General features: G+C 31.7%; 1 protein-coding gene across 1 annotated transcript in view; it reads left to right on the top strand.

The window, feature by feature from the left end:
- The window catches only part of LOC136985262 (guanine nucleotide exchange factor VAV2-like), a 162,135-nt gene that overhangs the window by 117,226 nt on the left and 27,067 nt on the right, over window positions 1-17,842 (top strand). The window contains exons 17-19 of the mRNA XM_067282513.1: window positions 5,204-5,305; window positions 11,480-11,511; window positions 17,553-17,714. Coding sequence (XP_067138614.1) covers window positions 5,204-5,305; window positions 11,480-11,511; window positions 17,553-17,714 — 296 coding nt within the window. The remainder of the gene's footprint in view (window positions 1-5,203; window positions 5,306-11,479; window positions 11,512-17,552; window positions 17,715-17,842) is intronic.

The raw sequence follows: 17,842 nt of genomic DNA, 5'->3' as shown, positions 1-17,842 counted from the left end.
CAGACCCTATTTTTTTTCAATTCACAGACATGGAAACTTATGGTGATGAAGTCGGTGGTCAGACGAGCGCTACATTTTATGGAGCACGTTAGTAGTCGGCTTTATTTTGGATGCATATATGTCGACACGGATCTTGTAGATTGTGATGCGCTGTTTTTTTTTATTATTATTATCATATACAGAAGTATTTAAAAACAAAAAAGACATAGGGAATATTGGGTGTGCCCTTCTGAACATATCAGGTCTTTCTTTTTCTTATTTCTGTTTTTATAAAGTTTAAATGAAGTTTCTCTCAATTCTGGCTCCTCACTAATTTGTATGATTATTTTACTTATATCAATGTCCATTTTTTTAAAATATGCAAGTACTGTACTCTCTTTGGCAGGAACAACATTAACACAGTATTTCCTTGAAACAATGTTACCACGTCTGTTGTCTATTATGCTCATCTGACAATTGTAGGCTTCAAGTGTATCTCTAAGCAAGAAATGGTTGTGTAGCATCACGAGATTATCACAGATGATCCAGCAGCCTGTTCGTGTCATGCAATGTGATTTTTTGCATCTGCATCTGTCTGATCGCTCCTGTATGTTTTTGCAATCCTGTGACATTTGTCAAAAATGACAAATGTGAAATCATGCTCATCTGGCATTAGCCTTAGCTGGTACTCCAGCATGATGTATATATACAAATATAATATACATCTATAAACCTAATTCTTAGATTAAAGCCAAACTATTTTCAGAATAATTAATAAATTTATCAATATAAAAACATATAATTATTAAATTTATTAAAAAATGGCACCTCTACCTCTAGGCCAAATTACTTTGTGTTTAATTAGTAATTAGTAGCATTAATATAGTCCCTTGTAATCTGTGATCACTTGGCTTTGATTTTTTATTGAAGAATGCAGTAGCCATATTATAGCCTGATAATTTGGTCCAATAATTTGTAATGTGTTTGGAAATTTTGAAAAGTCTTTTAATTATATATTATAATTTGTATTATTATCCATACTAAAATGTCTGCTTTAGGAAGCCAAATCTTTAATTGAATAAGAAATTTCATCCTGATCCAAACAATTTCAGCTTACGGTTCATACAAAACGAATATGAAAAGTATAAATACTAACGTTATTTGAAGTAAGCATTTTAGTATCAGTAGTAATATGGTGCCAGAAATACATGAAATAGTTATTTGTATTATCTGTCAGTTTTATCTTATTTTGTTTATTTTTTGAAATATTAATGCTTTGGTTGAATTGAATATATGATACAGTATTATTATTTGCACAATTCGATAATTACAAAATATTCACTAACAGTAAATTATTTTACTTTCAGTGACTTGGTATAATGTGTTTTTTTGATTGCAATGTATCTTTGAATCTATACTCACCCAATTTTTGAGACATCAAAATCCAAAAAAAGTTAGGGTGTGAATGTAATATGCATCCTGTATGACCAAACCTGCAGCCATGGGAAGTTAATATTCAAACAGCAATAAACACTTTTTTGAAAAATGTTTTATTATTGTGCTCACACTGTTTTATGGTATTCACATTTCCAAATAAGTTCATTTATGACTCCATTATCAAGTACTGAGGATCTGCTGACTAACAACACAAAACCAGTCAAAATTACCTACAATAAATGTTTCAACATAGAGATTTTGTGTTGGTATACACCATTATGAAATTTTCCAAATACTTAGTATCACATTGAAATATCTATACACGTATCTTTAGCATGGCAGATTACTCTTCTACTTAAACTTAATTTTATAGAAGACTCATCTGCTGTACATCATTTACTTGGCTTGCTATAGTTTAAAAGATCACCTTATTTTTTCAAAACAAAATTAAAAACATAGTAGAGGAGGGACGTGTACCATGCATATACTGATGCATGATACAGGTGAATTGTCATGCAGATTGAACGAGGCTGCATTAAGTTGAATTTTTACCCAGTTCTAATGAGCAATCCAGTTTTTCAGACTGGAAATGTAAAAAAGGAGTACATTAGAATCAAGAAAACACAGTATTTCTACTTACCGTTGTTATTAAAATAATTATCTTTATTTACTGTCAACATTTGTAATATAGCTGACTTATGGATATTATGGGAGATCAGAATATACTCTATTTATAATTTATTTTGCATACTAGTACTTTCTATATATTAACAGGACTTATTATACTGGAAAATATGGATGCAGATATTTAGTCTTACAGATCAAAAATAATGTTCTTTATTTAGTTCACCTGTTCACAGGTGAACTAAATGAAGTTCTTAATAAAGAACTTCATTTAGTTTTTTTTCTAAATAAAGAACATTATTTTTGATCTGTAAGACTAAATATCTGCATCCATATTTTCCAGTATAATAAGTCCTGTTAATATATAGAAAGTACTAGTATGCAAAATAAATTATAGAGTTAAAAAGGACACAAAGGCATAATAATTAATTAGAATATACTCTACTTTCCCATTAATCTTTTTATATGAATGTATACCTAAACATTGGATATTTATATATTATTATTAATTAATAGAAGAAAATATAAATAGTTTAAAAAATGCTTTTGTTAAATTTGGAATTTAATGTTTTGTAACAAACTTTTATTAAGAATTTATTATATTGAAAATATGTAGTTAATAATTATTACTATTATTTTAAAGAAATCTATATTGTTATTGTTTTGGTTATTTACATGACATTTTAGAATTCATTACAAAGAAATTTCATTTGTATAATGAAAAAGAATGTCTTAACTACTGATATTCATTTTTTAATATCTTTATCCAGTTTCAACTGTTATAATTTTTACTTTCAGAAACCTAAAATTTTGATGTAACATAATTTCTTGCAAGAACCTGCAGGTTATCTTTATTTTAAAGTAACTTTGAAACAGTTTCAGGCCTTTTTTAGCAACTTTTGTGGGTTATTTGCAGGAAATTGTGGTATTTATAATTGTCGGAATGTAGTGACGACTAATACTTGACTTCGTGCATTCCTTGTCAACAAAATAACTCTTAAATGAGTTGTCTGATCTTGATGAAATTTTCTAGGACGACTCGTCATCACTCGAGGACAAACCGATTAAAATTTCAACTTTCAAAAATGATTCGTTTTTGTAGAACTGGAGATAGGGGTTTTTCTTCAGTATGGATCATTTTTGAGAGTTGAAATTTTAATCAGTTCATCCTTGAGTGATGATGAGTTGTCATAGAAAATTTCATCAAGATTGGACAACTCATTCTAGAGTTATAATGTTGACAAGGAATGCATGAAGCCAAGTGTTAGTCGCTTCCTGCACACACGTGTAGAAGCGTCATCTAGTGGTCAGAAAATATGACAAGCATTAAAACGGTAATTTAGAAAGGTAAATGTTATCGCTAACTAGATACACAACAAATATAAAGAATCTTTATAGAATAATAAGTTAAAAAAGTTTTCTTTTTTTAACTTATTATTCTATAACATGGAGCAGCAGTGATTAATATTGATGGCTTTACGGTCCATTCTCTCCTTCGTCTTCCTATCGTTAGTACAAAATTTCGATCTCTAAATGAAGAAGCTGCACAGAAATTCCAGATTGAGATGAAGTCGCTCAAATTCATCATCATTGATGATAGTGTTACCACCCGTCCGGTTTGCACCCGGACAGTCCAGGAATTGACTCACTGTCCAGGTGAACTATTAATTTTATCCGGGAATTTCGTAGAAATTGTGAAATTACGATGAAACAAAGTTCTTGCAAATATTGTTATAAATTTACATCATTTGAACAACAAAAAACGTGTGAGGTCTTTCGTCACTGAAACTTCTGCCAGTGACTTGACTTCTGTTTTTGACATGTGTCAGGAACTTCTGTTCGAACAAACCTGACCTGCCGTCCGGGTCAGCAATTTTGTAAAGGTGGCAACACTAATCGATGAAATGTCAATGATTGGTGCAAGAATGCTTTACATGATCGAGAGTAGATTGAGGGAGATAAGCCCCGAGAAAGATGAGCCGTTTGGTGGATTCTTTATCTATTTGTTTGGTGATTTTCGTCAGCTTCCTCCTGTTAAGGATACTCCTCTCTACTTGAGTGTTTTTTACAATGTAATTAATGTCCGAACAAGGGACCTTGTTGGGACATTACATTACATTTGCATTTGATTCTTTTGAGAAGTTCATTGAACTTAGTAATTCTCATAGACAAAATAGCACAGATAGTTCCTTCACACATGTCTTACAACATCTAGCTTCGGGTGATTTCTCTGATACAGGTATGAACGTTCTGACGACAAGAAATCGAGTCTGTTTATCCAGAGATGAACTTGATCAGTTCCAAACAGCAGTAGAGCTATATCCAACAAACGAGCAAGTTAAACAAAGCAACGAAGACTACTCGCAGTCAACTGGATGCCCTCTTGCTTATATAGCATCCGAAAACACTCCAAATATTGCCCCGCCTTCGTCCAAAGATGACTCAGCTCTTGGTCTCTCCAAGTATTTGTATCTATCAGTTAATGCCAGAATCATGCCGAGAGTCAACTTATGGGTGCAAGGAGGTCTCGTCAATGGTTCACTAGGAAGTATATGCTACATTGTGTATGCTCCTAATGCTCGCCCTCCAGCTCTTCCTCTGTTTATTTTAGTGGAATTCGATAGCTATCAGGGACCTTTCATCTGTGGTAATCTGTTTCCAATAATCCCCATAACACGCTCTTTGAACGATGGCAGTATATTGCGATCTCGTAGATAGTTTTCCCTTACCTTTGCATACTCGATGACTATACATAAATCACAGGGATTAACTCTTCCAAAAATCAAAATAGATATAGGGAAAAAAGAGACAGCTATCGGTCTTACCTATGTTACATTGAGTTGAGTGAAAAAATAACTGACTCAGTATTTTTAAAGACTTACAATAAAGATCGATCTGTAAGTCCAAGACCCGTAGTGAAAGACAGAATTTCATGAAACGTTGGCATAGCAATTAATGGCTTATTCTGACCTTATATTTGTACCTTTAAATGATCCAATAAAAATCAAATATATTGTTGAGAACGAATGATTCTTTGTTTCTTTTTTCCCTCATAATCTAGAAAATAAAGGTGCGAGCAGCTTCGTTTCGACTACACGCTGATGCAGCGTTACTTAACTAGTTGTAAGATATAAATAAAATTGCACTTTATTGTATTTTACAGAGACAATGTTTCTCCGGAAGCTCTTCGTCATACGGATCATCAGTTTGTTTTACATTCATTTGATAAACCTGTTACCTGTGCCGAATGTGAAAAATTATTAAGGTTTGATAATTTTTTTTAGAAATCTATAAATGTATTTAGAATTTAATATCTTATTTATAAATTTATTACTTTTTATTAGTGGAAAATGGTAAGAAAGAGCTAATGATGTAAGATGTACATTGCAAAATTTTGTATGTCTAGAAGTGCTTCTTGCGTTATGCTATTTTAATGGTATTAATTATTAATTCTTCTTAATTAGCTCACAAAACAAACAATTCTGATGTAAAACACAAAGTTGAGTTGCTTCTTTTTATTAAAATCATCATTCAATTATACGAGTGCTAAGGTGGCTTTTTTTTTTCGCTAGACTTATTATACCATCAATAAAAAGGACAAGTTTTAGTAAAACTTTTTATTTTTTTGAGTATAAATTTTGGACCGTTTTAGCTGATCTTAGCATGACCGACATTGATAAAAAGGTTGCAAACATTAAGGGCATAATAGACCTACAACGCTATGTGGATGACTGTTTCATTGTTTACAATAGTAACATTATAAACACTAACCAGATTTTAGAACTTGTTAATGAAATAGACCCTAATATAAAATTTGACTTAGAACCCGAAATTAACTGCCAGTTACCTTTCCTAGATATCCTTGTCACTAGATTTAATAACTCATCATAGACTGCGTGACTTATCAAGACAAAAACTCATAACACCTTATATATAAGCAGCCGTGTTTATTAGAAACTAACTAACGTTTTTGGTCTTATTTAATGACCTTCAGGATATAACATCAAAAAATTGAACAGAAGAACATTTAGCAGTAACGAACAAGCGTTTGGAACATTTTTAAATGAACATCTAAATAGAATAGTGTGCACCATCTCTACATCGATGAGTATTAATAACACAATACATGAGAATAATGTAAAAATAGATAACAAACAGTGAAAAATAATAATATATGCCTCGTGGGGATATTAAAAATAAAATACGAACAGAAGAATACAATGCGTGCCGAACATCTCATATAGCCGGGGGAAGGGTAGGAGCTGTGCGGAGACTATAACCGGCGGGTTCAGTCCTTGCGTAAGCTTCTGCATATCCGCCTTTCTGGCATTTACGTGCTGCCTGAGAGCCAGGCCGTAGATATTTTACTAGCCTCTCGGAAGTTTATGGATTGTCCTTTCTGGCTAGCTTTGTAGATATGCCATGCCTCTGTATAACGTAGGTGCTTTATGTTATGAACTGTTTGTATTAGTCTTGCTTGGGCCCATTCGGCTTGGACTTCCTGGGGATTGCTAGGACATAAGTCGCCAGCGCTGTGCAAGGCTGTTCGTTTCTTATGTTTCTCTAATGTTCCGCCAGCCTTTCCTTGAGTGATCTTCTGGTGGCACCGATGTAAAATAATTTATTCTGCCTCCATGCGTCTGTAATCGAGATTTTGTAAACTCCCGGGAGGGAGTTAGTGTCCGGGGTGTCTTTATCAGCTCTTAACAGCTGGTATATAGTGGGACTCTGTTTGTATATTATTCTTTTGTTTATAGCGGTTCCTATACGTCTATATATGCCGCTCAGTGCCGCTCTGTAGTCCATCAACGTAAACTCCTCTGTGTTTAAGAGGTTTCTCCTCTTAGTGTGTGTCGTGGTGAGGCTAGTGAGGGCTTTGTGACTGATCCTGTGCTTCTTAGCTAGCTTAATGATGTAATTCATCTCTTCGTTTTCATCTTGGGTGCTACTACAGTGTGTGCGCGCTTGAGTGGCGAGCGCTCTGAATGCTGCGAGTTTATACGCCGGCGGGTCGTGCGAGTTCCATGGGATGAATATCGGGTTGTAAGTAGGCTTTCTGTACACCTTAGTGTGGAAAGCTCCTTGGCTATCCAGCTGTATAGATAAATCTAGGAAATGTATAAATTTATCGTTTTCTTGTTCGAGTTCGATCTCGAGGCCGAATTTGTTTTCGTTGATATCCGTTATGAATTGGAGTATGTTGGGTTTTACTTTCCAGAAAACAACCACGTCATCGACGTACCTAGCGTAAGTTAGGATTTGTGAAGCATATTTAGGCAGGAGTGCATTCTCCATTGATTAATTTATCAAATTGACCAGTCGTCATGAATACTGCTATCACCTAGTCGGGCAAAGTGATAATAATACATTGAAGTTAAATATATTCACACCTTTGACGTGTCCAGCATAACGTTTAATTCTATAAAAATATTTTTGATCCCTTTAAGAGATCTTCTTCAGTTACTGTTTACAAAGAAACAAACAAAAATTCTAATTTTTGTTCGTTTCTTTGTAAACAGTAACTGAAGAAGATCTCTTAAAGGGATCAAAAATATTTTTATAGAATTAAACGTTATGCTGGACACGTCAAAGGTGTGAATATATTTAATTTTGTTACATAGGTCCAGTAAGTACAGTCAAACCTGTTTTTATGTGGTCTTTTTTTTGTGTGAATTTTTATGCGATTTTTTTTGTGCGGTATAGTTGGCGACTAGTCTCGTGCGATTTGTCATGTCTCACGTTGACTTATTATAGCTAAATAAACTTATTATAGCATAAATGAACTTATTATAGTAATATTATTGCACGAATATGCAAAAAATGAAATAATTTATTTTTTAAGTCAACAAAACACCACCTGGACAAAAATATGTAAAACAGACGATAGACGAGACGATGCAGTCAAGTGCTGACATCTGTTGTCAATAAATTCTATTTTGTACGGTTTTGAGTTATTTTCTATGTGAGACTTTTTTTATGCGGTCCCTATTGACCGCATAAAAAATATTTTTTTAATTGTGTTGCAAAAACTATTTTTTATGGCCACTCGTGAAGTTTCGTGCAATTTTTTTTTTTTTAATGCGTTTTTTTTATGCGGTCCCTATCCACCGCATAAAAACAGGTTTGACTGTATTTCTTATTATATAAATACGTTGAAGAGTGATTATCCAACATACGCTAGTTAATTGGCACTCTGAGTTGCCGATTGTATCGCATTGAGTGCGTATCGTGTTTACTACTGAATTTTAAATTGTGCAACATTAATTAATTTGATTAAAAAAAACTTCGCTTATTTCATTTAGAAATATTTATTTTTTGTGAATTATTTCAAAGTATTTTAAAAAGAACATGTAATCTTTTAAAACTAAGTACTATTAACTATACTAATTAAATGGTAAAATTTTACCTATGTGCACCATCATGGTGGTGGTGGCAACTGTTTCTGCTCCCGGCAGATTTCTCCCAGAAGGGAGCTGCCAGCAGGCTGCCAATTGTTTAATGTCACTAGATATTGATACATACTAGTTATTGATACGTGTGTTTAAGAACTACTGTGCCTAAATAACTAGTGACGTTAAACAATTGGCGGCCTGCCGGCAGCTCTCCTCCGAGAGGAATCCGTCGAGAGCACAAACAGTCGCAACTACCGCCAAATTTGGTACTAAACGCAATACACACACGCAACTCGGATATGAGCGCTAATTGACTAGCGTATTTTGGATGATCACTCCTCAACATATTATTATCACTTTGCCCGACTAGAATTCAATTCAATTCAATTCAATTATTTATTTTAAGGTGCAAACGCACATACCCTGGCCCCGCTTTATAGCATTACCAGGGATAAGTCTCTCAAAGTTTATAATTAGAATTACAGAATGAGTATATGTACTGTACAATTGAAATATTGGATTATGCCTGACTAGAAGATAGCAGTATTCATAATGACAGTCAATTTGATAATTATTAAACTTTATTACAATGCCCAATTTTGTTGATCGTTTAAATTAGTGGCCAAAAGTATTCATAATGACAGTCAATTTGATAATTATTAAACTTTATTACAATGCCCAATTTTGTTGATCGTTTAAATTAGTGGCCAAAAGTATTCATAATGACAGTCAATTTGATAATTATTAAACTTTATTACAATGCCCAATTTTGTTGATCGTTTAAATAGTGGCCAAAAGTATTCATAATGACAGTCAATTTGATAATTATTAAACTTTATTACAATGCCCAATTTTGTTGATCGTTTAAATAGTGGCCAAAAGTATTCATAATGACAGTCAATTTGATAATTATTAAAATTTATTACAATGCCCAATTTTGTTGGTCATTTAAGTAGTGCCAAAAGTAGAGCTACCCTTGACTTCATCTGAACTGGTGAAACTGGTTGTAAATGCCCGTATTAATCACTTTGTCCATAACATATACATAAAGTTCCCTTCCTAGTGTTTTAACTTTATATACTGAAATTTGAATAGTGCACAAATGTATAGTATATGGTGTCTAAAATTTACTGCGCAATGGAAAAGGTTTAGGTAAAGTTTTAATAGAAGTGAAGTTTTACATACATATGATATTGCAGTTTCTCATATATCAAATGCCAGAAATGTTCTGCAGATGTCCCAGAATTCAATGCAGGGGAATGAGGTCCAGGGACTGCAATCAGCAAAGATGTCTTTCAAAAACTTTTATTCTAAAACCAGAACATCTGTGAGCAAGCAGTAACGACATCTACTGCAAAGTGGAAACACAAGATGTACAGTACAAGTTACAAGTCTCGTATGCAATATTATTTGTATAACTTTAATGCTATTTCTCACAAATTTCTCACTGCACAGTAACTTTTTGGACATCCTGTAAGTACAGTACATGATACAGATTGCATTAGTGATGATGAGTGAAAGAAATTAATCGTTTCTATCTAATAGATTTTCTTTGTAAGTTAATTCAAAATCTCAATGTCTGTTAATTAATCAGTAAATTACAGAACAGAATTATAATATAGATTGCACAAATTTTATATGTATAAAGTGCAGCTTAAATCAATTTATTGAAACTAACAAACATATAAAGTTGAGAGATTTTGTTGATATATATGTTAGATAGATAATCAAAATGTTGGTTTGTGTATTAAATTAATTACATTATATTGTACTGTAAGTTATTTATTCATGAATAATTAATGAAACAAACAATTGATGAGTTTTTAAAATTATTTTTTGAAGCATTTTAACTTTGGATGATTTTACATATTATACCATTCTTAATTTGTAAAATTGCAAAAATGCTATTATTTGAAAATTAAAATTTCTTGTAGTTAAATTAATTTAATTTAATTTAATTTAATTAATAATGAGTTATATAACAATGGAAAACAAACAATAAAAAAGTTGATGATGCTATTCTTAATATTTAATATCATTTTAAAGTATTAAATATTAAGAACAGCATCTTCAATTTTTTTATTGTTCATTTTCTGTTGCTATGAAACTCACTTATATGTTACAAATAACGTTTCCTGTAAGTTGCACGGGTGTGCAAATACACATACAACTGCACAGCTTGGAGCAGAAACCATGTATGTGAATTTTGTTTTCATGCAGCGTACTCCATGACTAACTGTCAGTCCCTGAAACGCCTTTGCTAAGAGATAGAATGTCCTGGTGTAACAAGTGATCAATTTCCACAGCTGCGCAATCGATCAACTGATAGTCAATCATTTTGGTCGGGACTGTACATACAGAAACCTGTTTGTAATGCAAGTTGTAATGTTATTTTGTTAAATATTTTTATTTGTTGAATACAAAAGGTAAAGTTATTTCTAACTTATGATAACCAACCCCAAGAAAAATAATACAAAAGAAACCCTATTAAATTACAAAAAGGTATACATCTAAGAAGACAAGTTAAAAGCTGCAATAATGAAATTCACCATAATGCAAAAAGCATAAACATAAAAAGTATAATGATAAAATACAATAAAATAGACACTTGTATGAGGTGCAGTGATATAAAATATATTTTTTAAAAATGTATAAAATAAACAATCTTCAATTTGTAAAATATTAAAATATTTTACAAATTGAACCAGATAAATGACCTTTATGAGGCAGACAACCTATAAACAGGAGAACAAAGACAGGATGTATTATAAGTAGTACATTCAGTAATGTTCCAGCCATTATACCAATCGGGTGCAAAACAGTTGATGGATTTAGTGATGGTAAAGTTAAAATACCAAGCACCTTTTTTTTCATTTTCAAAAATTTCCTGCTCAGAGCAATGTTTGTTTCATGCAACTGTAAAAAATTAGAGGTACTGTTGATTACAAATATTTTTTATTGAACATAAAATAAATGTTAATTATATTTTTATTAAAACAAAATGATGGCATTAGATTTTTTGGATTAACAGTGATTTATTTTTTCAGGGGAATTTTTTATCAGGGATATCACTGTTCAGGTATATTTTTAATTTCTTTTTTACTTAAATGAATGAAAATTTTTTAAGGTAAATAAAATTGTTTTATGTAACTTGAAAACTATTATTTTTGTGTCGTACAAATACTAAAATATTTATATTCAACATATTTTTAATGTAAAAAGTACTTGTTTTATGGATTTGAAATTTCTTATAATAGAAATCCAAATAATTACATGGCATTAATTACTATAGAAATTTTATTTATAATTTATTTGCATGATTTTTCTTTTTATTTCTGTTCTAAATTGATTTACTATATCTTGAATGTTATAACACAATTTTTATTGCTGCCATTAATTTACATAAACCTAATTAAACTTGAGATCATGTTGTATTGAATTTTACAAAAGCATTAATGTATTCATAATTTAGAAAAATTTAAATTAGTTTTTGTATACTGAATGTACCAGTATTATACATAATTTAAGATGAGAGATCTTCAAAAGAAAATTATAAACAAATATGTTAGGATGATCAAATAAATTTAGTATGACTACACAACTACACCTTAAGTTGCTGAGAAGAAATTTATTTAAACGTAACTACCGTATTTTACGGACTATAAGACACACCTTAATTTTTAAGCAATTTTTTTTTTAAAAATACCTATAAGATGCTACGGACTATACGGACAAAATTCAGGTGCAGATGCACCTGAATTTTGGAGGCAATATTTCGAAGAAAAAAGTGCGTCTTATAGTCCGTAAAATACGGAACGTTTTCGACCTATTCGATAGGCCATCCTCAGGTTAATTGAGAAAAAATAACTGTGTTCTAAAAATAGAATATATAAATTCAAATACAAAATTAATGGAAGAATTATAACAAAATGTGTGTGTGTATATACAGTCAAACCTGTTTTTGTGCGGTCTTTTTCTGTGCGATTTTTATTTGTGCGATTTGTTTTGTGCGGTATATGAAAATTTCAATGAAATTGGAACATAATTGACTCCTGTAAAATTTTTAAAAACTCTATTGATTGTTTTCTATGACATCAGCAGGTTTTTTCATTTTTTATTCAGAAAAATTTTTTTCTCATACGTTTATTTCGGTCCCCTCTTATTTTAATAGCATAAAAACCATAAATATTATGTTATATTTGAACAGATGCTGTAAGTTAGCTCCCCTCCAGCTTTAGACTGCGGGTGTGAAATTTCACGCCTTGTTAAATGAAATAACACTTCCTGCAGCTATATTTATCAAATAAAATCATTATTTAAGGATTATTTTTAACTTTTTAATGTTAGATTCGTATTTAAGTGGAAATAATTAATTAATATAAAAATTAAAATTCTTAGAGGATTTTTTCCCCATTAGGTGTTGCAGAAAAAGGCCCGAGGAGTTAAAAAAGCAATTCCTAGTTATTTCGTACGGTTTCGAGTTATTTTCTACGTGAAACTTTTTTTTTGCGGTCCCTATTCACCGCAAAAAAAAAAATTTTTTTAATTGTGTTGCAAAAACTATTTTTTATAGCCACTCGTGAAGTTTCGCGCGATTTTTTTTATGCATTTTCTTTTATGCGGTCCCTATCCCCCGCACAAAAACAGGTTTGACTGTATATAAAATAAAATAACAATCAGATATATTATATATCATTATATAATTTTAGACTGCAAAAAGTTCAAAATGATTTTGAAAAGAGCTTCGAACCCCTATAAGATATTAAGGAATGACAAGAACAGCATTAATAAAGAAGGAAAAGTGGGAATGTACAGGATTCCTTATGAAAACATGGAATTAGGAATCAAGAAAAACTATATTGGTGTTACTACAAGAAATTTGGGAATTAGGCTGAAAGAGCACAAATATGTCAATAAGGGATCCAATGCCACAGTATTATCTCAGATGGCACAGGCTGAAGGCTCCATAGTAAAATGGGTGGAAGCAGATATTGTTAAGTTCGTGCACGTCTCGACTTTAGCGACGAGCACAGAAAGGACTGAAATATATAAGGGCGTGCTACAAGATACATGCATTAATGCAAGGGACGTAGAAGGGCTACAGTCTGCGTGGAACTTAGTTAAAAAGTATTTTAAGAACTCCTAACTTACGCCTTAATTTTTTACATTTTTGGTATTTTGTATATGATATTATTACATGATATATAATATTTAGGGATTGCAATTGCTGGATCCTTCATCCAGCAATCCAGCTGGATCCAGCGCATTCTTCGGCCTGCTGGATCCGCAAATATTCAATTAACTTTCTAAATAATTGCGCAAAAGTCTATGTCATCGCGTTGCCGCTTTGCTAACTACTAGACTGCTACTAAATACTTACTCAATACTTGACTAACACTAATAATTAAATTACTTATAAATAAACTATACCTTAATCAATCCAACAAAATTTAATAAAATAATAACGTATTCAATCGCTTTTAACGATCTTCCTCAGTTACAAAAAAATACAACATTAACTATAGAACATAAAATGTGTTTGGAATAAATATAAAAAGAATAGTGCTTAATTACATCCCATTTTTTTTAAACAAGATACATAGATGTACTGCCAGGTTTGATAAATTTCGTATTGTATACCGACGTAATCCCACTGTTTTCAAACTTTTAAGAAACGATAAAAAGAAAGTGGATCGGAATTCGACAATGGGTATATATTCGGTGCCTTTACACAACCAACGTTTCAATTCCAAGCTTGTTTATGTGGGTGCAACGATGCGCAGTTTAAAACAAAGGCTCGAGAGCACAAATATACAATCAGTAAGAACCTTGACAACACTGCGCTGGCATCATACAAAAGACAGAAGGATGTTAATGTCCAATGGGATCGAGCGGCAATTATAAAAACGACGACGAATAAGCAAACGGTCAAACATTTTGAGAGATTGGAAATCTGCAAGGCGCACATGACAACTGGTTGTATAAACCATAGAGATGCGGACTCATTGTCTACCATGTGGAGATCCTTTTACATTAATTAATGTTATTAACGGACAATGCTGGTTTCATTGGATCTTATATACAGGGTGTTTTTTTTTTTTAAACTGACGGTACTCAGAGACATCTGTAGAGCAATCTAACAGCCGGACTGTCGCCAAATTTGGGAGAGTGACTAAGGACGACATGGGAAAGAGATTCCGCAAAGAAAAAAGTAGTACCCAAATTTTCCGGTAGGGGTGGATTTGGCGCTGTTGTAGCAAAACAGCTAAGAATCTGCATAAAATCCAGCTGCAATTAACAAACACACGAATGAATAATCAGACAGAGGTTTCAGTGTAATAACGAAAGTTTAATTAATCAGCAAGTAACTTTCTCCCTTCTTCAATGTGATCACCGTCCTGCTGGACAACTCATTGCATGCTGAACACCGTGTTCTCTATGGCCGAACGTAACATGTCCGCAGGAATGTTCATCACAGTTCGAGAAATGTTGTCCTTCAAAGTCATCAAGTTTGGGACACTACCAAGATAGACTTTGGACTTTAAGTAACCCCACAGGAAAAAGTAACATGGGGTTAGATCCGGAGAGCGAGGTGACCATGCAAGTGGAAAAAAGCGACTGGTGATCCTTTCTTCAGTGAAGTGCTGGTAGCTTTTTCGCTACAACAGCGCCAAATCCTCCTCTACCGGCGAATTTAGGTACTACTGTTTTTCTTCGCGGAATCTTCCGCGAAGAAAATAGTAGTACCTAAATTCTATCTCTTTTCCATGTCATTCTTAGTCACTCTCCCAAATTTGGCGACAGTCCGGCTGTTAGATTGCTCTACAGATGTTTCTGAGTACCGTCAGTTTAAAAAAAACACCCTGTATATATTTTTTTCTGCTATTTATTTTATTTATTTATCTATATTTTGTCCGTTTGGGCATTTTCCGTTAATTTTTATATTTATTCCGAACACATTTTATGTTCTATAATTTAATGTTCTATTTTTTTGTAACCGAGGAAGATCGTTAAAATGATTGCAAACGTTATTATTTTATTAAATTTTGCTGGATTGATAAAGGTGTAGTTTATTTAACTTATTCTACTTCCAGTACATAGTTTTATATACTTATAAATAACTACAGACTAATATGTAGAGCCTATATATGAAAACTGGTAAGACTGATAGCCACTTAACCACTTAGCCACTGATTATCTGTCCTTACATTATTATAATATATTAATATAAATTAACAGTAGAATTACCTTTGCTATTATTTAACTTAAAGATTACATTATAATTATAATCTAACTAAACATTTAAAGTTAATTATCTCTATCTCAAGTGTTAAACCGAACCAAAGTTAAGTTTACTACCTAAATGTGTAAGAAGTTTTACTGATTTATAGTGACCAGTCTAAATAATAAAAGCTTTTTAAGTATTTTTTAAAAATGTTTTATTTCATTAAAAAAAACATAAATTGCAGGATAGATAGATAGACAGATAACACTTTATTGCACCAAAAATACATCCACGCTGGATCCGTGCTGGATCCAGCTGGAATGATTTCAATCCAGCAAAAATTCAGCTGGATTCAAAACACTGCTGGATTGCACTCCCTAATAATATTATATCTGATTGTTATTTTATATTTATATATGGATATATATATATATATATTTTGTTATAATTTTTCCATCACTACTAAATCTTACTGGAGTTAATATACTAAATAAATAAATGCCACCTTTAACTATAGTTTGGTACTCAATTATTATCCATTTATAAACAAAATGCATAAGAAAATTGGTAACATTAATAAGCTACGTATCGTCTATAGATGGAATCCTACGGTTACAAATTATTAAGAAATGATAAGAAGAAAGAAGAACGGAACTCTTTGGCAGGAATTTACTCTATACCGTTAAAGGACTATCGTTTTGGATCAGATCTGGTTTATGTAGGAGCGACTAGGCAGAATTTAGAGCAAAGGCTAAAAGAACACAAATACTCCGTTAGTAGAAACACGGACACTACGGTTTAGCATCTTTCGCCAAACAACAAGAAATTAACGTATTGCGGGATCGGGCTTCCGTTATCAGAGCCACCACCAAAAAACATACGATCGGGCACCTTGAGAAACTAGAAATATATAAAGTGCAATTGAGAACAGGATGCATTAATCACAGAGATGCAGATATGTTGTCAACTGCATGGAAATCGTTTTACAGTAACATACATTAATAACATATAGTTATCCGATGTTATTCTTTTGCGGCCATGTTTTTTATTATTATGTATTTGTTATTATATATATTTATTTCTTATGTTATGGTATGTTTACTATATATTATTTAATTTACTTACGGTTAATCTTGATGTGCTTCTTAATTGTATTTTACGCAAGCACAGTTCCTGTTTTTCATATTTAATTCTTTGCATTCTATTTTTAGTATTTTTTTGTTAACTGAAGAAGGCCATTAAAAACGTTTGAAAACGTTTTTATTTTTATTGATTAAACAATTTGCTGGATATTTAAAGGTGGCGTTTATTTATTCTTACATTGATTTCTGTATTTGAATTTATATATTCTATTTTTAGAACACCATTATTTTTTCTCAATTAATCTGAGGATGGCCTATCGAATAGGTCGAAAATGTTAGTTACGTTTAAATAAATTTCTCTCGGCAACTTAAGGTGCGGTTGTGTAGTGTATTATTTGCCGAGTGAGTTTCGTTAGTTGTTAAATTTAGTATGTTTAGATTATTTATATCAAGTATGTAATTTAGACATTGTAAGCTGAAGTTTTTGGTTTGAGATTTGTAATTTTGTTTTTAATTTTTAATAAGTCTTAACATTATTTATGATTAAAAATTAATTTTAAAAATGACTTTTATCATCTTGCAATTTTAAAACTAACTGCAAAATGTGTTTAGACAATCAACGAAATTAGTAATTAAATTTTTTTTAGCATGACAAAATGATAAAAAATTTTATTACTGTTTATAGTAGATTATAGTTTATAGTTTGTAATATTTAAAAATTTATATTTGTTAAGGAGCTGTATATTTTTATTATCTTATATATTTACTGTATAAATTTTGTTTTTCATTCTTTTAATTAGATTTTTTTTACAGTTTGTGGCATAGGTGTACATAAAAGTTGTATAGAAACCGTCAGGTCTTGCGGTGCTCCTAGTCTACCTCCTCGTCCATTACTACTGCCAGGCGGATCTCTCACATCTACTTCCAGTTTATCTAGTGAAGATAGCCATCCATTAACAAATGGCCATAGATCTAGTAAGAAGCTTTTTTTTTAGTATTTCAATATATTGATTAAAAAATTTTGTAATCTGTTGTTGATTTAAAAACCAAAATTGCTCATATAAACTTATATCATGAGGATTTGTTTATATATTTTCACAGTC

Source organism: Centruroides vittatus, unplaced genomic scaffold (assembly GCF_030686945.1).
Source record: "Centruroides vittatus isolate TY-2023 unplaced genomic scaffold, ASM3068694v2 contig_1208, whole genome shotgun sequence".
Taxonomy (NCBI): Eukaryota; Metazoa; Arthropoda; class Arachnida; order Scorpiones; family Buthidae; genus Centruroides; species Centruroides vittatus.
The sequence above is the reverse complement of the archived record's forward strand: the minus strand, read 5'-3'. Positions and strand labels throughout refer to the sequence as shown.